This window comes from Marmota flaviventris, chromosome 2 (genome assembly GCF_047511675.1).
Source record: "Marmota flaviventris isolate mMarFla1 chromosome 2, mMarFla1.hap1, whole genome shotgun sequence".
In the NCBI taxonomy this organism is placed as follows: Eukaryota; Metazoa; Chordata; class Mammalia; order Rodentia; family Sciuridae; genus Marmota; species Marmota flaviventris.
The window spans coordinates 186,720,625-186,742,730 of record NC_092499.1 but is presented as its reverse complement, the minus strand read 5'-3'; the positions used below and the strand labels follow the sequence as shown (position 1 = coordinate 186,742,730).

At 48.6% G+C, this 22,106-nt stretch overlaps 1 protein-coding gene across 2 annotated transcripts in view; it reads left to right on the top strand.

The window, feature by feature from the left end:
• The window catches only part of Ptprt (protein tyrosine phosphatase receptor type T), a 1,048,660-nt gene that overhangs the window by 1,014,726 nt on the left and 11,828 nt on the right, over positions 1-22,106 (top strand). For both annotated transcript variants that reach the window (XM_027945221.3, XM_027945220.3), the window contains 7 exons: positions 953-1,050; positions 4,041-4,157; positions 6,624-6,778; positions 9,858-9,993; positions 11,950-12,099; positions 13,916-14,089; positions 17,619-17,750. In XM_027945221.3, coding sequence (XP_027801022.1) covers positions 953-1,050; positions 4,041-4,157; positions 6,624-6,778; positions 9,858-9,993; positions 11,950-12,099; positions 13,916-14,089; positions 17,619-17,750 — 962 coding nt within the window. The remainder of the gene's footprint in view (positions 1-952; positions 1,051-4,040; positions 4,158-6,623; positions 6,779-9,857; positions 9,994-11,949; positions 12,100-13,915; positions 14,090-17,618; positions 17,751-22,106) is intronic.

Here is a 22,106-nt window from a genome sequence, read left to right as displayed (position 1 = left end):
TCCCTAAGAAGGAAGGAGGCAACAGGTGCAGCCAGGAAGGGAGTGAGGAAGGAGCTGTCCCTGGGAAACGGTCAGGAGGGAGGGGCCCAGGCAGGGCCGAGCAGAAGTCTCAGCCTCCAGCAGATGCCACCCAACAGAGCTGGAGCTGAGGGTGTCCTGCCTCCTGGGGGGTACACATCCATGACTGGTGCACATGCAGCAGGTCGCCCTAGAACACAAATTATTAATAAGTTAAGAATGAGGTGTATTTATCATAGAAAACTCTGCAGCTATGAAAACTATTATGCTTGGTAAGAATTTTTAAGGACATAAAAAAATGTTCATAACAGATACAATGTTTATTGCAGTAACTACATATATATTTGCATAACAGAATGTTATTCAAACTTTTATAGAAAATACATACATTACTTCTGTAATTTTAAAAATGATTGGACATTGGACGAGTAATTTCCAAGGAAATCGCTTTGGACTGTCTGATCCTATCTCCCAGTCTTTGTCTTTTTTCTTTCTTTCTTTTCTATCCCCTCTTTCCTCCTCGGGCTCCAAGTGAGTGCCTCCAGCATCTGTCAAGCTTAAAATTGGGCCTCTCCACCCTCCCGACCCCAATTCCCTTTCTGTCTCTCACCAGAGACCAGTTTTGGGAAAATTCCTTGAACACAATCCAAAATATAGTTCAGGCGACAGCAGGTTTGGTGGGGCTGAGCAGGAGGGTGACAGAAGGGACAGGGGTGCTGCAGACCAGGCAGGTTCAGGATGTGGCTTTTCTTACCCATGCTCTGATCTAGCCCCATCAGGCTCACACGCCTCTGGCCCCAGTCTCAGCCACTTGGTGTACTAGTGAGGGTCCCCTGACCTCTCTCCCGCTCCCCTAAGGCAGCCAAGAGCAATGAACTGCGGGCTGCTACCTTGCACTCGCAGACACTGACCCTGTCACCTTCTCTGTTGGCAGGTCCAATGCAGGAGACAGTAAAGGACTTTTGGAGAATGATCTGGCAAGAGAACTCCGCCAGCATCGTCATGGTCACAAACCTGGTGGAGGTGGGCAGGGTAAGCCTTTCCTGCAGTTACCTGGACAGAGGATGCCAGGGGTGCGCTGGAGCATCTCCGTCCCTTGTGTTGTGCCAAGTGCCTCCTTGTCCACTTTGCCCCCTCCCAGCAGCCTCCAGGGGAGACAGCATCACTCCTATTCCACATTTGGCAGTGTCCTTTCCCTCCAGGTCCCCACCCCCTTCTCCACCTCCACTCTCCATCGATAACATCATCTCATATATTTCAAGGAAATTGAAGTCATCAGACTTGACCTCCCTCATCGTCCAATCACAAATCCGCCATCCTACTTGTATCTACCACCATCTTCTTGTTCTTCCTCCCGGCTGTCAGGTTCAACCATGAGAAATGGCTGTTTTTCTTTTCTTGTCCCCAAATGGTCAAGCATGGGCTGTTTCCCATAGCTCTGCCCAACCGGACAGAAGCTGTGTCTCTGCCATTTCAAAAGCAAGGCTCAAATCTCAGATTCTGCCCCATGATTTCCCCATTGTCCTCCCCATCACTTGAAAAATGCCTCCTCCTCATTGCTGGATTATTCTACTCCGTGTGCAGACATGCTCAGTAGCTTCCTCCTTCAAAAGACAAAATGGGCTAACAAAAATCATTCTCCTGTCCCCACTTTTCCACCAAATTTAAGTGACTCACACCATGATTCAGTTTCTTCAGCCCCAGAAGTAAGAGATTGCACCCTCCAACGTAGCTGCTCTCTCCATCCCACCAGTGGCGACCTCCTCAGCCTCACCCACATCCTCCATGTTGACAAATCCAGTCGCCACGTCTTTCTTCTCTCTGCTCATCTGATTCCACCTCTCAGCAGCATCTGCGCTTTGCCTCCTGTTCTTCCTCCCCGACCTCTGAGTCTCGACATTCTTCAGGGCTCAGGCCTTGGTCTCTTTCTCTGATCCAGTCAAACTCTGTCCTAGGTCATCCTTAACGAGGGCTTAGAAATGGGACTGCTATTCCAGTTAACCATGGCAGGTGGGAGGGCTGCTGAGTGTAAAGGCAGGTGTGCAAACACCAGGAATCAAAGGGCTTCTCTAGAAGAGTAGGCAGGTAAGTTTTGGTCTTGGCCTGAACCAGATATCCATAAAGTGCCCTGGCCATAGCCATGGAAAGGGGACATCTGGGCTGTAATCATTCAGTTTGGGGGTATGGACATCACAGGGATTTGGGGCCAGGTGCCACTCTATCCTTAAGTTCACCCTTAAACAGTCCATTCCTCCATTTTACAAATGAGAACACAGACCTGAAGGGATAGAGTAACTGCCCTAAAGTCACCCAGCCCGAACCCAGGCACAAAATCTGACTCTTGACTCTCATTCTAACACTCCTGGTCCCCAGGGACTCAGTCCCAGCGTGCAGCTACTTGAACAAAGTAGCCAGCCCTGGAATTAAGATTCAGAGGCAAATTCCAGCCTGGCCCAAAACAAATTCTATGCTGCAAACAGCTTCCCTTGAGGGATCCACCATGACTCTAAAGTGGGTTTGGGGAGGAGAGGGCCCCTCGCTCCTGCTACTCTCAGTAGAACTCCTGTTGGTGTCGCAGGCTGTGTCAGAAACACTTAAATTTATCTCAAAACAATTGTACAAGGCCCCATTGCTGGTCATTGTTCAGATGGCCTAAGTTTGTATCCTGGCTTCAACTTTTGCCAACAGTTGACGTTGGACCATTTTCTTCATTTCCCAATGATTTAGATCCTCATCTGTAAAATGGAGAAAATAATAATATCTATTTCATAAAGTTATGGTAACAGGTCATCAAAATATACATGTAAATTATTCATAGGACACTTAGTAAGCAGTGTTAACAGGAAGCTAACCCAGGTTTCAGAACTTTCTGGAAGCTACTCACCTACTGAGTGTTAGAACCAAACAGTGAATGAAATCGCCTCCAAACCCCATTGTACTGTACCAGTGTTTCCCTAAGTGGGTTCCATGGGATGCTAGCCTGCAGGATGCTTAGTGAGAAGCGGGTTCCATGGTTAAATATGTTTGGGAAATGCTGTGTCCTCTGCCCCTTTTGGAGAGCCCTAAAACATTAGCGTTAGTACTCGAGGAGCCAAGTAGTCCTGTAGCAAAGCAGCCTGTTAAACTTTGTGTAATCAGCATTTCCCAAACTCATTTGACCACAAAACCTTTTTTTGTTTGTTTTTTTGTTTCTTGTTTTGTACCTAACACCTATTAGCACCCAGCGGAACACACTGTGGGCAATGCCACACTAGGCCGCGCAGCGTCCCCCGGAATGGTAATAACGCTTTTGTTCTTTTAAGGGGAAAACCATGGTCTCTCTTTCCTCCGCGGAGTGACTTATAGAGTTGAATGGGGAATGGCTTGTGTGCAGCATCTGTCCCACTGTCAGGGCAGAGAGCAGGTGCAGTCTTCCCTGTGAGCTCAGCACCTTCCATCCTTTCCCCAACTAAGAACCTTTCTCCTTCCAGACCCCAAATACCGCCTCTTAATAACGACCCTCTCCTGACCACTTCTGCTTCCACCTCCTTGCTGTTTCCCTCCTTTGATTCTCATCTTTGCTGAGCTGATAACACTCAGCTAGCTGCTCTAGTCTGACCTAGCAGAAATTGAACTCGGCCAAAACTAGAAAAAAAACTGGCCACATGACCTTGGGTAAGTCACCAAACCTCCAAACTAGAGTATTATTTTCATCTGCAAAATGGGAATAATAACACCCACCAATCTCACCTTGTTTTCTGTTTGATCACTTAGTGTGATAATGCTTCAAAAAAAATCATGAGGAGCATTTGCAAAGGAAGGTCCTGCTATTATTTCTAATGGCCCTAATGCTTCTGGGAGTGGGCATGGCCCTGTACTGTTTGACAGTCCCTGGCCAGCTGAGCATCCCCTGGACTGAAATGCCTCTAAATTTTCCCTTGGGTTTATTTGAACGGAGAACCGGATGCAGTGGCTGCTCACACTCAGCCACTTGCTCACACAGCCTCATCTCTATCCTCCTCCTGTCTCTCCCTTGGCCACAGGTGAAGTGTGTACGATACTGGCCAGATGACACAGAGGTCTATGGCGACATTAAAGTCACCCTGATTGAAACAGAGCCCCTAGCAGAGTACGTCATCCGGACCTTCACAGTCCAGAAGGTAAGCTTCCCTTGGCTGTGGGCACCCTGGCCAGCGGGATGGTCTGCAATGGAGAATGAGGATCTGCTCTGTGCCCAGTTCGTCCACCCCTTGATCCTGGCCTGTTCTCTCCCTCCTAACAGGATTCTGCCTCTCACCTTGGCCCATCTTAGTTTGGGTTTCCTAGAAGCAGGGATTTTGCAGCAGGGATTTGGGTGCCCAGGACCATGGGTGGAGGGAGAGCTTGCAGAAAGGGGTGAGGGAGGCAGGACAGGCGGCTGGTAGAAGGAACCAGTGAGGCATGGTTTCACTGGGAGCCCTGATGCCACCAGAGCCCTGGAGAATGATTTGCTCTGCATCAATAGTCTTGCCTACAGACAAAGGGCCTCTTGCACTTCCAGGAAGGTAACCAGTCCTTCTTGCTCAGAAGAATCTGGTCTTAGCACTGAATGTCCATGTCCTGGGAAAGCCCTCTGTCCTGGGCAAACTAGGCAGCTGACAAAGCCAGTCAATCACAACAACTTTCCTCTCCATCAGAGAGAGACCCTGCACCCCCACCCCACCCCACCCAACCCCAGGAAGCAGGCTCCTCTTCAATTGAGGGCAGTTCCCTGAAGAAGGGGAGACTATAGGCTGTCTTTAAACTCAGAGTAGCTGAGGATGGTGCATCAGCCCAAGGACAGGGACCTGGGTGGGCAGCAGTGCCCTCTGCATAATGCCTAACACACCTGCGGAATCCACTGCCCTTCACGTGGTAGCTGTGTGAGGGAGGGGTAGCATCCTAAAATACAAGTCCAGTGATGTCCTTGCCCCTCTGTGAGCCAACCAAGCAGCCACCTGGAGCCCCCAGTGCCTATGAGGTAAAGTCAAAGGCCGAACCTGGGATTCAGGGGCCTCTGCGCTCCAGCACGGCCTGTCCTCCCACCAGAGTGTGACCTCCTGTCACCAGCACCCCTTCCATGTTCCTCTAGTGTTGCCTTGGGTTCTTGTGAGACTCTGCACACAGCACACTAAGTCCCGTTCCCATCCCCTCCTGCCTCCATCCCCTCCATGTATCCAACTGGGTAATTCTCCTGCATCAGTATCATAGCAGTGAGGAGGGCAGACTGTGGAGCCAGACAGCCAGAGTGCAGATTGCCACTCTATGTTGTGACATCACTAAATCTTGCTCAGCCTCAGTTTCCCTGTCCAAGGCATGGAGATAACAGTATGGGGATTGCTATAAGCATTAAATGAATTAATGCACTGAGGTATTTTGCAATGCCTAATAAATGTTAGTTATTATTATCACTTATTACTTTCACTATTAATACCTTTCAAGAGTCAGATTGAGCTTCACCTTGTCCAGGGGGACGATTTCTCCTCCCCCTGCATCCCATAAACACCTTTATACAGGCTAACTGAGTCACCTACACGGGAGTCCTTCCTCACCCTCGTGAGGTCATGAGTGGTCCCGGCACAGGAGCTGTGGCTTTTATTTCCTTCCTCCTAGAGCCAGCACAAGTCTGGGCACATCTTACCCTCAGTATTTTTGTAACTGACAGATAAACAATGAAACCTCTCTAAATAACTACAGAAAATCACTAGGGAGAAACAGTAAGTAAGAGGCACTAGGTAAGCAAAGGCTCAGAGATGTGACCTGCCTGTTAAATAGTCAGATCGCCAGTATTTGACCTGGGGTGTGTCTATGTGCGAGGGGATGAGAGAAGGAGATCCACTCAAGCTCAGGGCCCCACTGCCTCCATTAGTCAATAGAAGCATCTTATAATTCTAAATAAGAACTTAATTGATAAAAAAGTTGGCTAGCTGGGCACAGGGGCTCATGCCTAGAATCCCAATGGCTCAGGAGGCTGAGGCAGGAGGATCACAAATACAAAGCCAGCCTCAGCAACTTAATGACAATGTCCACAACTTAGGGAGACCTTATCTCAAAAATAAAATGTATAAAGGGCTGGGAAGTGGCTCAGTGGTTAAACGCCCCTGAGTTCAATCCCTAGTACCAAAAAATAAAGAAAAATAAAGAAGTTGGCTAAATTTTAAATGTGGAAAGCGACATAGACTATCATAGACAAGGCTGGAAAACGGGAGGCCCCCGATCTCAGCCACTGAGAGGGCTCATATTCCCCTGGCAACACCTGGAACTTGGTCTTTATGGCCATCTTTCTTTCAATCTGGGATATACCTCCCACGAAACCTCTGTCAAAGGGGGTCCCTGGGCAAGCACTGGGTGCTGTCTCTCTCTTGGAGACTCGGAAGGTACAGGAACACAATAAAAGGCTCTGAGAAGTCCTGCAAAAAGCAACCAGTCTGCCTTTGGTTCCACAATTTCCAAATGGAATGATCACAGCGTCCCTCTCAGTGGCAACACCTAATAACCTGGACAGCCAGCGGGAGGCTGGGTCCTTGGTGGCAGCTGTGGCTCTCCACCGTGCCAGTCCAGGCACGCGAGGGCAGCAGCTGGAGGCACAGAGCCCATTCTCTCCTCAGAAAGGCTACCACGAGATCCGGGAGCTCCGCCTCTTCCACTTCACCAGCTGGCCTGACCACGGGGTGCCCTGCTACGCCACTGGCCTCCTGGGCTTCGTCCGCCAGGTGAAGTTCCTCAACCCCCCGGAAGCAGGGCCCATAGTGGTCCACTGCAGGTGAGTCCAAGCCTCCCTGCCTCCATCCAAGTGTGTCTCTGCAGCTCGGTGGGCAGTAGCCATGATTCCTTGCCTTAAAGACTCCCCTGCCTGTGTCCCCACACCCAGCCCGGTGAGACTCGGCTCCTAAGGTCTAAGCAACAGCATTGTAGTGGCAGTCACAGTTTTCATTACAGTCACCAGGGATGTGGGCTGGGTGCTGGCAGCATGTGCTGCTGCATCTACCATGTGCACCTACCCACACCATTTCATGTACTTCTCATCCAACTTTGAGAGGGGGATCTCTATCACCATCCCATTTTACAGATGAGGAAACTGAGGGGCTGAGAGCTGATGTTTAACATGTTTGCAGCTCCTTGATATGGCCATGGGGTGCCTTGGTGAAACATGCTTCTCTTCATTGCTGTTATTTTAAAAATTAATTTCTGGCCTGTAGGATCCTTAATGGAGAATAAATGGACAGCATCCGGTTCTATCTTCTTATGAAAAAGAGCTATTTTGGGCTTTGACCTAGAGAGTCACATTGAGGATGAGTGGCGCGTTTTTCAGTCCCCCTAAGTGGAGAAAAAGCACTGTGTCAAGGACACTGAGAATTAGAGGAAGGCAAATGTCCAGACCTGAAGGCCGCTAGCAGTCCTCTCTGTCCTGGTGTGACCTTGAGTCCCGCCCATTTCTACAGACCCTGCATGCTCTGACAATGTCCACATCAGTCCAGGGACCAGGAAGGATTTTACAAACCATGGACACTCAGAGCCACCTGCTTCCCTACATAGCATCCTTTTAAAATTTTCTCTCTCTAAATATAATAGGAAGCACATGATCCCATTTCAGAGATGAGGGGATTGAGGGTGTGGCAGAAGCCCTCTGGGCCCTCTGAGCATTTTGGACATGTTCTCTGCTTTATACCTCATAGCAGCCCAAGGGCAGTGAAACTTTAGACCCCACCCCAAGATCCCCAAAAGCAACCAGAGCAGGGATAAAGGAAAAAATGAGACAACAGCAAATATTATCAGCAACACCTCCCCACTATTAACCAGTGCTGTGCATGATGGCCCTGTGCCTCTATCTCCATAGCAAGGCACTTTCATGCATCTGAGCATAGTGGTGCACACTCCTGGGGCTATTATAAAGATGAAATGGGTTGGCTAATGTGTGCTGAGTGCCTGACAAAATTCCTGACATATAGTAAGCACTTTAAAAATATCATTGTTCTCCATCTCTTAATGTTGTCCCCCTCCCCAGGCTTTTAATCCTTTAGGCAAGAACCAAGACTTACTCATCTTCATGTCCCCACTCCTAATCCCAGCATCTGAAGCATCATAGATAGTGGGAAAATATCCATCAAATATAAGTAGCAACAATTTATTGAGAAATTACTCTGTGGCCAGGCACAGGGCTAAGCCAATCTGCATGCATTAAGATTTTTAAACATATAATGTAATTTATATGTTTTTAATTTACATACATGGTACTCTTAATGCTATGAGGTGGGTCTATTTGTTATCAGCCTCATTTTATGAATGAGAGTCATGAAACCCAGAGAGATGAAGTCATTTACCCAAGGTCACACAGCCAGAATTTGATCCCAAGGGTCTCTTCCAAATACTAAATCACTAAAATGTTTAATAAACACAGCACAATCCTTACAAAGACTCTGCCAGGAGGCAAGTTACATGTTATATGCCAGGCTGTTGAGGCCACTTTGGGGGAGTTCTGGGTCAAGATGGTAGTAGATGTTCTCAGGCAAGAATAAGTCAGACTGTACTCAGTTCGAGCCATTGAAGTTTCATCAGGAATGAAGACTGCCCGAGAGCCTTGAGGGCCACAGTCCCATCCTGCAGGCCTGTGTGCCTCAGATTTATCGGCCAATGATGCTTCTCCGTCTTCTCTTCTCTTCCTTCCTCTCTTCATATCCTCTTACTTCCACATTAGTGGACGAAGCCATCTGTGTCCATGGCCGAAGCAAAACAGGAGACTCAAGCCAAAGTGGGCCTCCGGGGCAGCCTGCCTGGCCTTCCCTTCCCAGGCGGGACGCATTGAAGGCAAATGTTCAGCACCAGTATTTTAGGACCCACCACTAATCAGGGCAGGGCTGGCCGTGTTCCAGGAGCCTCGCTGAGGTCTGAGATTCTCCTGAGGAAGCCATCTGAGATCCGAAATCGAATGTGTGTTGGGAAACTCAACACCTGGCAAGGGTCGGTCTCAGGGCTGTCAGCTGCTCAGTTTCAAGAGGTTTCTAGCTCCTGGTCCTGGGGAAGCCAAATACAGGGCCTTGGATCCCCTTCTGCCTTTGGGGAAGCTCAGAGGTCCTGGGCTTCCACTCTCTCCCTCGCCTCTCCTCTGCTCCACCTCTCCTGCTCTTCCTTGCTTCCATGTATCAACCCATTTGCTGAAAAGAAAAAACAGAGAAGGAGAAAAGAAGGGAGGGAAAGAGGAAGGACATGTTTATTAGGCATCTGCAGTGTGGAGGGTCCCACGCTAAGTGCTTCACACTACACAGTGGGTCATCTTACCCGTCAGATGAGGAAACCACACATATACGTGCTGCCTTAAGACCCATTATACACTGTAAATCTGATCAAGGAAGGAAGTGTAAGAGCACATGTTCTGCAGCCAGACTGCCTGGGTAAAGTCCCAGCTCTACCACCTGCCGGCTGTGTCACCTCAGGCAAGGCCAGACCTCTGTGCCTCAGTCTTCTCACTTGTGAAATGGGAGAGAAATTTGCTAACAACCTCACAGGGGAGTTTATAGGTAACATTGTAAAGCTCTTAGGACAATGTACGACACTTGGCCAGTGCTGAATAAGTGTTTGCTAAATGGATACAACAGAATAAGTCACCCTGATCAAATGCCCCCAAACACAAGCATGACTCTGGCATCTTACAAAGGACAGAGGTGAGGTTCTAAGATTGGTTGCCTGCTCGGCATCTCTCAGGAAGGTCTGGGATTCCCACCCTTCTGCTATCTGCAACAGCCTGCCTCTCAGCAGGGCCCTGGATAGGGGGCTGAATGGTAGGGGATGCCCAGAGCTGGAATCACCCCAAGATCCCTCTCCACACCCCATAACCTCTCTTCCAGTGCTGGAGCTGGGAGGACCGGCTGCTTCATTGCTATTGACACCATGCTCGACATGGCTGAGAACGAAGGGGTGGTGGACATCTTCAACTGCGTGCGTGAGCTCCGGGCACAGAGGGTCAACCTGGTGCAAACAGAGGTGAGTCCTGGAGGACTGAGCACCAGGGGCCAGCATCACTGGCCACACAGGAGCATGGTGGAACAGAGACCCAGAGCTGGGGTCAATAGAAAGGAGCTGAGTGTGGGACAAGAGAGGGAGTGACCACACAGTTTGCTATGGGGAGACCACTGTAGAAGCTAGGACTGACATCGCACCCCAAGTCAATCCTGGGGCTCCGTGGTACAGGGACTTCCACCAATAATGAATGGTGAGGAGGCTCCCATCTCTGAGGGTATCTAAGATGGGACTGAATGTCAGCTGTCAGGGATTCTTTGCCTTCAGAAAAGGGGTAGAGAGGAAAAGGATTGGCGTTTATGGATGCCTATTATGTGCCCAGCATCCACTCAGTCTCTATAGGAAGTGGTTTAATCATCCAAGTCCTTGAGTAATTGAACTAGCAGCTGGGGATTCAAAGAGAGATGATACACAGCCCCAGTCTTCAAGGTGGCTTTTGGGTACCTCTGTCCAGATAGAGAGCCTAAGGAGCAAAATGGAAGGAGTTTGTCTTTTTTGCTGTGAGGCAGGCAGCATGTGTGTTTTATATTCAGGGTATAAAATAATATCCTAGGAAGTAGCCCTTACCAGCATCTCCATTATTATCCATGAGGAGGAAACTGAGAATTGTGTCCCCAAGGTCTCACCCAGCCATACTGTGGAAGATCATGGGTCCCTGTGACCCTCAATGTCCATGTTCTTTGTTCTGAACCATCTTCTCTCTAAGCAAACTTTCTGCCCATCCTCTCCTCCACCAACAATGAGTCCATCTTCTGGTTCTAGTGAAGGCTGTGGGTGCCCAGGCAGAGCTGGGATTTGTGAGGAACTGCACAAATCATCCACCCTGGAAAAGGAAGTTGCTTATGGCTTTGGGCACAGCAGACCCTCCTGGATCTGTAGTGAAGACCCCCATTGTTGGGTTTATATATACTGGACCCTGCTGCAGGCTCTGAGCAGACTCAGCCCTATCTTCAGGCTTCTAGCACTAGAGCCAAAAGGACTGCATGCAGCAGGCAGGCTTGCTGGTTGGAGTCAGGCACATTGTACTTACTCTCCATGGGGAGACATGTTCAAATGATGCATCCAGATAACCACACTAGGTAGAGGATAAACCAAATTTTGCAAGAAAAAAAGTCACTCAACAAACACTTAGCAAGGACCCAGAAGTAACAACTTTGGCTTGGTGGACTTAGAAAAGACTTACCAGAAGGAATGAAACCTTGAAGGTCTTGAAAAGGGGAGTGGAATTTCAGGAGAAAAGAATAACAGATACAAAGAATTGGGATAGGAGAGGGTATGGCATGTGTTTTCAGAGCAGACCCTGAGACAAAGAGTTCAGGGCAAGCTGAGTTTCTTTGGGAGTTGATCCCAAGACACTCTGGTGGGTGAGTGGGGAAGTGAGATGGAGAAGGGTAGGAAATGAATGAAAGGTGTTTTATCAGGTTTTAACACTGTGGACACCTGGGGAATTTTGAGATGTGGAATGTGCATCTTTAAGTTATTCACCAAAGGAGAGAAGGAACTTAGATTTTCGCCCCCAACTCTCCATCTATTATTGCTTGAGGGCTGCTTCCTGGGGCATTAACTCTTTGGCTCTTTGGCTTACCTGCACACAGCCCAAGTGTGCTCCTGGGACTAGCAAGAAAGCCCTCAGCAGGGAATCACAGGTTTTGTGCAACAAGAAGTCTTCAGAAGGCAGGTGAAAGTCAAACAAGCACCACAAGCAAGTTGCTCACTTTTATCAGTGACTCTGCTGTTCAATCTCATACAAGGAGAAAAATCCATGAAATCTCTATAAAATATGGAAACCTGGCCCTTTGGGTTACAAGATAAGGTGGCAGTATAAATCCTGTGCATTCTTTAGAGCTATAAGATTAAACGTGGACAGGTCTCCCAGGAGACTGTCCCTACCTGCCTACTCCCTCTCTCCCGACTATGCAGGAGCAATATGTGTTTGTGCACGATGCCATCTTGGAAGCGTGCCTGTGTGGCAACACAGCCATCCCGGTGTGTGAATTCCGCTCTCTGTACTACAACATCAGCAGGCTGGACCCCCAGACGAACTCCAGCCAGATCAAAGACGAGTTTCAGGTACGGATAAATCCTAAGTTCAGTGACTGTCTTAGTCCAGGCTGTTATAAAAAATTCCCATAGACTGGGTGGCTTACACACTGACATTTATTTATCACATTTCTAGAGGCTGCAGTTCAACTGATGGAAAATCCAGGGTCTTGAGAGGGCTCAGGCACTGTTCTGGTGTGTGGATGGCTGTCTTCTTGTTGTAGCTTCATGTGGCAAAAGCATGTTTCTCCCTTTAAGGGCAACTAACTCCATTCATGAGGGCTTCACACTCATGACCTAATCACCTCCCACAGACACCACCTCCTAATACCATCACACTAGGACTTAGGATAAGAATGAGTGCATTTGGGGAGGCATGCAAGCATTCAGTCCATAGTTGTGTTCCAAACAAGTTCAAGGTGCTGTGCACATTTGTAGAGCTTAGTGAGAAGTGAGATGTCCATGTGTTTTCAGTCTGTAGCACCAGGCAGCTGCAGAATGTCTTACAAACAACAAATGCACAGCCACGAGCAAGTATTAGCTCAGTGATTGGCCAAGGCCTCTTTTTAACTTAGGTCTTATGTAGTTCCTGTCCAGGTTGTTGATGGAGACAAATTTATAAACACAAGTGTGAAGTTCATGCCTCTTTGTCCCTGGAGGGACTCAAGTTTCCTCTGTATTTTTTGGTACATTCTTACTCCTCACAGTGTGGTCTAGAGAGTAGCTGTAGCAGCTTCATTTAGGAGCTTGTTAGAAATGTGGAATCCTGGGTACCACCCAGACCTACTGAATAAGAACCTGCAATCTAACAGGATCACTGGTTGATTTTTTTTTTTTTTGTCTGAACATGAAACTTTGAGCAGCATCACCCTATAGCGTAGCTCAGGCATAGCAATTCCACACTGGGCAGCTCATATGGTCCAAGTTGTGGCAAGCTCCATCTGAGGACCCTGGATTTGAATCAATAGTTAGAAAGTTAGAGTCTAACCCTTCCTCCTAAGGCCAGTGCCAGAGTCATAACCTGGGCAATAGAAACTGAGAACCAGGCAGGAGACTCGTGTCTGCTTCAGCCATGGGCAATGGCTAGGTTTATGGTTCTATGGCAGGTACTTCAGCCAAGCCAATTCTTTAGTGCTCCTTCAAACAAATGATCTTTAATGATTTGGAGCAGAATCAGAGTGCAGAATGAGGGGAGGATGGGACACAGACACATGGTCATTGCGCACAGCAGCTATCTGTTGGCTAGGGCATCTCTGTCCTAAATTGTAACTTTGCAGAGCATAATAACTGCAGATTTTCAGACCTATTAAAACTTGCCCCTTGGAGGTCTCACATCCACCTTGAGCAGCTCATCCAAGCATCCTTCCGTCCTCAGGCAGTCTCCCCTGGCCCTCAGAAGAATGCTCGTAAATCATTCCCTTCATTCCATGACACTTCAAGTGATGTTTAGCACTCAAAGGGATTCTCTACCCCCAGCCCCACCATATGCCCTCTGGCATCCCATCCTTTACTGTAGCCCTGGATGGGTTCAACAACTTAGTTCATATTGGTTGGCAGATGTTGGCAGCCCAAGTCTGAGCTTGTGTGTGGGCACACTACCCCTGCAGCTTTGGCAACTGGAAGGTGTCACACAGCCCCTGGCATGGGCTCATAGCTCACAAGTGCTATAAGATATGAAGGAACATCACCATTGTGGAATGGGATTCTGGATTCTGGGAAGGGAACAGCAGGGCCAAGCTTAGAAGGTGGAAATAGGGGAGTTAGGCTAAATTGGAACCCTCCTCTCTCCTCTGCTCGGGGGCAACAACATGAGTAGTACCTGTCGACTCACCTTTCTGCCCCACAGACACTCAACATAGTGACACCGCGCGTCCGACCAGAAGATTGCAGCATTGGGCTCCTGCCCCGGAACCATGATAAGAATCGCAGCATGGATGTCCTGCCTCTGGACCGCTGCCTGCCCTTCCTCATCTCGGTGGATGGAGAGTCCAGCAACTACATCAATGCAGCACTGATGGATGTAAGCTGAGCCCTGGAAGAGAGCGCCTGGCTGGCATTCCAGGGAAAAGTCTCTTCCCCAGGTGGAGGTGTCTGGACCCAGGGCCCTGACTCTATCAGCAGGCGGCCTCTTCTTGCTTCTGATCCGCTGACCTTAAGGACTTTTGCTCCCCTTGAAGGCTCTGGTCCAAACCCAGACACAAGCTGTGCTCTTGGTTCCTTGGCTCAAAGAACCTGGAAAGAATAGCTCCAAAGTTTAAAGTAACTCCCATGACACCACAAGGCTCTGGTCCTATCCTGCACCCACCCACTCCCATCTCCCACAGAGCTGACTCAGCCTGAGCAATAGAAACATTCTCTAAGCCAAGCCTTGGCCTGAATCTGGGAGCACAAGATGGTATAGGCATGGGTTCCACCTGCAGGTACTCCCCATTCAGCTCCCCAGACATCTTCCTGTGCAGAGGCAAAAAGGAGGGCACCTAGTGGGTGCTCAGTAAATTAATATTGAGCAAGTGATGGGAGGAAAAGAAGCAAGGAGGGAAACAAGCCATATTCCTGCATATCCGGTTAGGGGCTCCTTCTTGTACTCTCTGGATGCCAGGTCCAGGGAGGACCATCTACCCTGATGTGGCTTGGGATTAGAGTCGTATCCTTACCCCAGTGGGCCCGTGCATCTGCCTCACGTGCTTCATCCTTGAGGATTCTAGCTACTTCTGGGTATCATCACTTCACCTCCAAGATGCACAGGTGTTTGCAGAAGCATGTAACCATGGTCCTAGCCCCATCCATGTGCTTCTCAGCAAAGGAAACTGAGGCCAGATTGAGGAAGGGACTTGTGCTAGGTCGCCATGAAAACTAGTGGCAAAGCCAAACCCAGGGCTCCTGATTCTCACTCTAGAGTTCGTTTCTTGAACCTCCCCCACAGTTTCCTTGACTCGGTAAGATGCAGGCTTCTTGCCTCTTGAGGTTCAGAATCAAGAATGCCATTGCCTAATTGGACATGAACTCTTCCAGGTCCCCTTCCACTGCATGTCTGAGATCTTGGCCTCTACTTAGCCCATGTGACCCTCCCACCTCCCTCAAAACAGACAGGGACATGGAGCACTCTCTCCTAGGGCCAAGGCCTACTACTTCTCTGACTTCTGATCTTCCTAAAATTTCCCTCCAAGGGCCTGATGGGTTGGAGGCAGGTGGCAATGAAAGGTCTCAGCTCTCAAAAGGGTTGCCCTGGCCTCTGTCCATAGGTGCCCACATCCTCCATGAAAATCATGGCTCTGGGCCCAGAAGAAGAGAGCCTGGTCTTGGTCATACCAAATAGCTGGAAGTAAAGAAAAGACCCTTGGCTTTAGCTTTGTTCCATATATGCATGTGTGCATGTGTATGTGTGTGTGTGTGTGTGTGTGTGTGTATGTGTGTAGTGCAAGATGGGGTCCAGGTGTGCACCCACACTTCCAACTTCCTCCTAGCTTTGTCCCTGCTTTCCCAACACCCCTTTCCTGCCTTCTTCATCCAAACAAGGATCAAACGAACTCTTGGCCTCTACTTAGTAGGTTAGATGCTGCCGGGAGTCAAATGCCTTAAACCAAGCTCTGATTCTGATTGTATTCTCTTTGTCCACAGGGCATTTCTCCAGTGAGCCATCACTGAGGCCTTTGCCTTTCTTATATTAAAAAAAAAAAAAGTCCTTATCTGTATTCCAGCTCAGTCCGTGCATTATCTGGTAACCATAGCAGCTTTGCCTCTAGCAGAAAAATATGAAGTCCTCTGGGTTAATTTTTAATGTTTCCCCTGGTAAAGGATGATGTTATCCATGAAATGGATTGCTGGCTGATCCCTGAAACTCGGCAGGAGCACGGATCTCGAACATATTTTCAGATAAGGCTTTGTCAGGCGTGCTGGCCTAATAGAGCATTTATCACAGAGACAGTGAAAAAGAAAAGAAAACTAACATTCCCTGAGCGTTGGGCACCATGTCGGACCCTGGACTTGCACTGTCTCATTCTGAACTTGGGTATTATTATCCCCCATTTTTTTGGACAGCTACTGAGGATAAGAGTATTTCCATTACTTACTCAAGTTCAACTAGCTCAGAAAGGGTAGAGTCAAGGATCTGAACCCCAACTCTGCTGTCTCTGAAGCCTAGATATTTTTTTACAGATCTTGAAATGGCTTAAAGACCATGCTTTCTGTGACTGAGGAATTAGGCTTTTGGGCAGCTCCATGGTCTGCCCTCCCAGGCTCCTCCTCTGACCATTCCACTGGCCTTGGAAGTAGTTCTCCTTCTGCCTCTGTGATGTCCATGTTTGCAAGACATTTTCCTGCTATTGCCAGGGCCTTTGCCCCTGATCTCTCTTCTTTTCCTCCTGACCTGTAACTACACTAAAAATAGCTGCAAACGTCCATAGGAACCATCTCCCAAGAAAACTTGTTGAGAATAGGGTTATTGCTCAGGCCTTACCAACTATTGATGAAGTGGAGATGCTTCCTAATCTCAAACACCTCCTTACAAGGTTGGCATGCCCAAAAATAGCCCAGGTGAAGCTCCCCAAATCACACAGGCCTTTTTCTTGGGGTCTCTGTTTCCCCATCTATAACACGGGGATGAATTAATGTGACTATTGGCTGGAGCTACACTTTACCTGGTGTGTACCAGACCCAAGGCTGGTGCCCAGGATGAACACCTAAGTCAGGAGCCTTTCTGCTCTTGTCCTTGGGCTTCCAGTCAAGCTCTTGCTTGCTGGCCTTTCACATGCAAATCTTATCCAATTTTCTGACAACCATCCCTTTGCCTTTATGATTGCCATTTTCCAGATAAAGAATCTGAGTTTTGAGATCATCTATCTGATTTCTTCTCTGTGTTTATCACCCCCTCCTTCCCCCAAAAGATACTGTACAAATGATGTTTGAATAAATGGGTGAACAGATGAATGGATGGATGGATAACTCATAAGTTAGAAGGGGTTTGAACCCCAAGTCTGCCAGACTTTAATACCTGGGTAACTTCCGCTGTTCCACTGGCTAAAAGACACAATACCCACCTTCTGCCAGCTAGCTCAGCCCTCAATCCAACAAGAGTAAGCTGTGTAATAGAAGCTCTTTTGGAGGCCCGCCTAACCCCTCCTCAACATCATGGGCACAGGGACTCAGCAGATCTCTTATATCCCAAGAGGTGTCTTGGCCAGCAGAGCAGCTAATCTGCATCCAGAATCTTTCATTTCATATTGTAATGATGATTATTTGCTAAGCTCCAAGACATAAATAATTTATTTGGATAATCCCCATCCGACTGACACTTTCCTAATGAAATGTCTTAGTTTGGAGGAGAATGTGTTCATTACGAGAAGGTCCCCTTTGCCGCCAGGGCATTCAGAGAGAACAGAACCGGCAGGTGCTTTGTGAAATCCATTTGGCAGGCTCGGGGCTGCTGGCAGCCATCCGGGCCTCATCATCATCAGAATATCACTGACAGATATACATATATATATATATATATATATATATATATATATATATATATATATTTTACAAAGCCTGTGTCATTTCTTTGTCAGAGCCACAAGCAGCCCGCCGCCTTCGTGGTCACCCAACACCCTCTACCCAACACTGTGGCGGACTTCTGGAGGCTGGTGTTCGATTATAACTGCTCCTCTGTAGTGATGCTGAATGAGATGGACACTGCCCAGGTAAGAAGAGGCCCAGCAGCCACCCTAGATGGGCCTGGGTGGATGGGGGGAGCCATACTGTAGACTCTGAGGCAGACCCTGGGAGTACCAGGCAAGCCCATTCTTCTGCCCACAGAGGCAAGGAGGCCTCTACCCCTGGACCCTCAGTAATGACTCCCCCTGCCTATGGGCTTTGTTTAGCTCCCCACCCCCACCCAGGGCCACACTCTATTGTTCTGTGCTGCAGGCACTAGTTAGAGTCTTGCTCTAAGTCACACAGAGCTGTCATAGCTGCAAGGCCACCTCCCCAGCACTGAGCACCTGCAACCCTGAAGGGTATCTGGTGCCTGGCCACACCCACCTGCCCTGGTCTCTCTGCCACGCAGCTCACATGGGTAGAGCTGGGGCTTGAGCCTTGGAGGCTTGGCAGCAGACGACCACAGAGCCCTGACTTCATGCTAGCTCTAAGCATCACATGCACACTAAACATCCCCATGCTCGGGACACAGGACATGTCTTGGGACAGTTTCTGAAGCCCTTGCCTCTCTGGCAGGGAAGCCTTTCTGGAGACAAGAAGATGAGGATGACCTTTCAGGTTTTTGAAAAGCTGTCCTTTTACTGCCTTGAAGAAAATTCAAAATAACTCAATGAACTCTCGTATGAGTGCTGTCCTTGCACAGGCCCTTGGGCAGGAATAAAATGTGTTTTCCAATGGGTCTGAGCGGTAGTCTCAGCCCTCCAGGAGTTCATAGTCTTCCTACAGAGACAGAGGAGCAAATTGTCCCTAGCTCATGTGACCATGCTGTAATAGAGGTCACTGGTGAAGTGTTGTGTTGGCAGGAGCAGGGAGCAATTAATTCTGCCCAGAGGGTGAGAGAAGACTTCAAAAAGGTGACTTTGACCTTGAAGAAGGCAGAGGAGATTTGGGTTTATGTGAGATGAACTATCGGGGAAAGACATTCCAGGCAGAGGGAAAGGCAGGGCAAAGGAGAGAGGGAGAGATGGACGTAGGCTTGTGGGAAGAACAGCTTCTGCTCTGGTGCGGCTGGGGATTGAGCTCTGTCCAGAGGAGAAGAGCATGGTGAGGCTGGAGAGGGCATCAGGGGCCACCTTGCAGGGCTCCTGAGCCAAGCTCAGGAGCTTGGGCCATGGACTGCAGCATTATAAGTATCAGACTTTTACTTTGTAAGCCACAGAACTCTTTCTCCAAATAAAAGCTCTCATGCAAGCCCAGTGTGTGAAGAGCTCTGATCAACAGCTAGTCATATTGAAGCAGGAGGCAAGAGTCTGGGGCTCCCCCTACAGTGGTCTCTCATCTTCTCCTGGTGGCCCTTGGAGAGTCGATCACTCTGGTACCTTTGTGGACTCCTAGGGTTCCTAGGAACACAGTTAGAAAATTCTTCCTGTCCAGTGGGGAGAGACTCTAGAGGGGTTAACCTTGCGGAGGAGCAGAGCCAGAGTCAAGTCTGCCACCAGGGAGGAGGACAACTGCAGCACAGACCTGGGAACCAAAGACTCGGGGAGAAAATCTGTCAAGTGTGCAGAAAATAAAGCGAAAATCTGAACTAGAAGTGGCTGGGAGGCAGGAGAATTGGGACTAGATATGAGAATGTTCCCAGAGTTGAGTCCACAAGGTGTAGGGAGCAGTCACCAGTGGGAGGTGGGTGCAAAGGAAAAGTCACAGATGATGGCAGGTTTCTCATCTGGGCCAGCAGGTGGCCGGGGTGCAACTCTGCAAAATGCGAAGGCAGGAAGGAGGGGGAGGCAGGGAGAGAGTGGACTAGGACAGGCTGAAAGTGAGTGCAACTTGGAATGTGTCTGTGAGAGATGTTCAGGAGAGAATTCCTCACCCACGCGACCCACATTTGTTGAGCATCCGCTGCTCCTCCCTGGAAGCTATTCTAGGTGCTTAGAATGCATCAGTGAGCAACACAGATGAGGGAAATGAGAAAATTCCCATCTCTCGTGCACTTTCTGTTCTAAAGGGGGGACACAGACAATAACCAACAATGCTCTATAATGCACTTCGTTATGTGTGTTGGGAGGGAACAAAGGTGTGTGAGGTCAGAATCCTGACAGGGCTGGGTGTAGACATATACCTTGGAGGTCATAGGAAGAACTTGGGGGTTCACTTTGCAAAAAATGGGGAGCCACTGACAGACTTTAAGCACAGTAATGGCTTAATTTGGCTTTTTTGTTGAAAGTGTCCCTCTGACTGCTATATTGAGAATAGATTCTTGATGGGGGAGGGGATGGGCGGTTGCTAAGAGTGGAAGCAGAGGGCACAGAGAAGAGGTGACTATAATTACAGGTGGCAGGTGACGATGGCTTGGATCAAGGCGGGTTCTGGATATATGCTGAAGGTAAATTCAACAAACTATCCTGTTGGGTTGAATACGGAATGGGAAAGAAAAAGACAAATCAAGGATAATTCCCAGGGCTGAGGGCCCAAACAATGGAAGGTTGGAAACTGAGACAGCTCTGAAAATAAATTAATTCCCTGCAGAGATCCAGAATTGGAAACCATCACCACCTATTCCTTTGCCTGCAAAAGTAGAACAGAGATCTCACCTCCGTGAGGCAGGAGTAAAACAGGGCCTTCAAAATCCCATTTGCTCTTTTCTTTTTTCCAACATCCTTTTTTTAAGAAAACTGGAGCTCAGACGCAGAGGAGGGGTTTAAAAGAATCTGACTTTGGGACAGACAGGGTCAGAGTCATTGGCAATCACACCCCCTGTCAGGGTAGGTCCTGGGTGAATGAAGGCTCGTTCAGTCCCAGATGTTGGTACAGCCTTTGAGAATCGAGTCTCTAAAGGCAAAAACATCAGGCTCAGAAGCTCCCCGAGGTTGGCTGCCGTATGCAGCTGGCAAGCGTGCTCTGAAATCGGCAGATGAATAGAGTCCTTATTGATATAAATATCATCACCGCAGCAGCTGGGCGCCTTGCAAAAATAAACAATGACACAGCGTGAGCATCAGAAAAGCCGCCCTCGGCACCTGGAGGGGCGGTTCTTTGAAGTGGCATCAGTATTTGTCTGCCAGCAAGATCCTGCCAAGGCAGCCCATGGTTTGGGCCAGACCAGCACCATGGACAGATCTCCTTGGGTCCTGAGCATTGCTAGATTGCTCCTGAGAGGACGGATGCCTATCCCAGGAGCCCAGAGAGCTCCTGCTGGGGGTTGGGAAAGCCACCTATAGGTTGCAGCAAAATAGGGCCAAGGAGAGGAAGCAGGCTGCAAGCATGCTCTATTTTCTTGCACTGTTGTCCAAATCCGTCTGCCTCTGCTCAGAATCTTATACTACGTCATTCAGTCAGCCATCCCCAGCCACAAATTTTCTCTTTTCCACAGTGGCTGCTTTTCAAAGATAATTATGATCAATGAGGGCTCCTGATATAGACTCTCAATTCTCTGTCTTTGACCCTAAAGATTTTTCTAACTCTTTAGGGCTCCAGAAGCCTGTGATTGGATTAGTGGGGCAAAGCCCTAGAACTACAACATCCAGTAAAAGACACTGTGATTACCCGTATCAATCAGGAAGAAACTTTTCAACCGTATCCAATGGCATTGACAAGGTCTCTTCCATCTTTGTGGGCTCTGTGGATATATTAGCATCCATGGAGAACAGAAACCAGAAAAAAATAAACAAATACACAAGCCCCTCTGCAGTCAGCCACACCCACCATAGTGTGCAGAAAGATCAGGAGATCCTCCTTGCCAGTCATATGGTGGGAGGTAGAATCATGGCTTCCCAAAGATGTCCACATCCTAATCCCAGAGTCCTAAGAATAGGTGGGAAAAGAGATGTGATGAGCTGAAATTAAGGCTCTTGAGATATGGAGATTATCCTGGGATTCCATCAGGGTCAATGTGAGAGTCATTAGAGGAGAGAGGCAGGTGGACCAAGTCAGTGGATAGGGATGTGACAAGACAGCGGGAACTGAAGAGAGAGAGCCACCTCCAAGGCATGCGAGGCAACGGATGGGTTCTCTCCTGGAGACTCCAGGAAGGAATGCAGCCCTCATCACATCTTGATCATAACCCCTGAGGACTGCTTTCAGAAGTCTGACCTCCAACTTTGCAAGACAATAAACCTATATTATTTTCAGCCCCCGTGTTTGTGGGGATTGGTTATAGAAAGCGTAGGAAAACTGAAATCGTCAATTAAGACCAGGATTAGAAGGGATCAGAACAAAACAGAAATGAGAATGAAATTATGGTAAAAGCCAGAGTTAGCCTCAGTGTTGGAAGGGGAAGTGGTTTGGGCTGGAGGAAGTCTGTGTCTCCATCAAGATCTGAAACCAGAGCCATCAGGAGCCATGAGGGAATGGGATGCAGCGAGCTAAGCAGGAGGCCAAGGTCCACCAGGGTAGGTGGC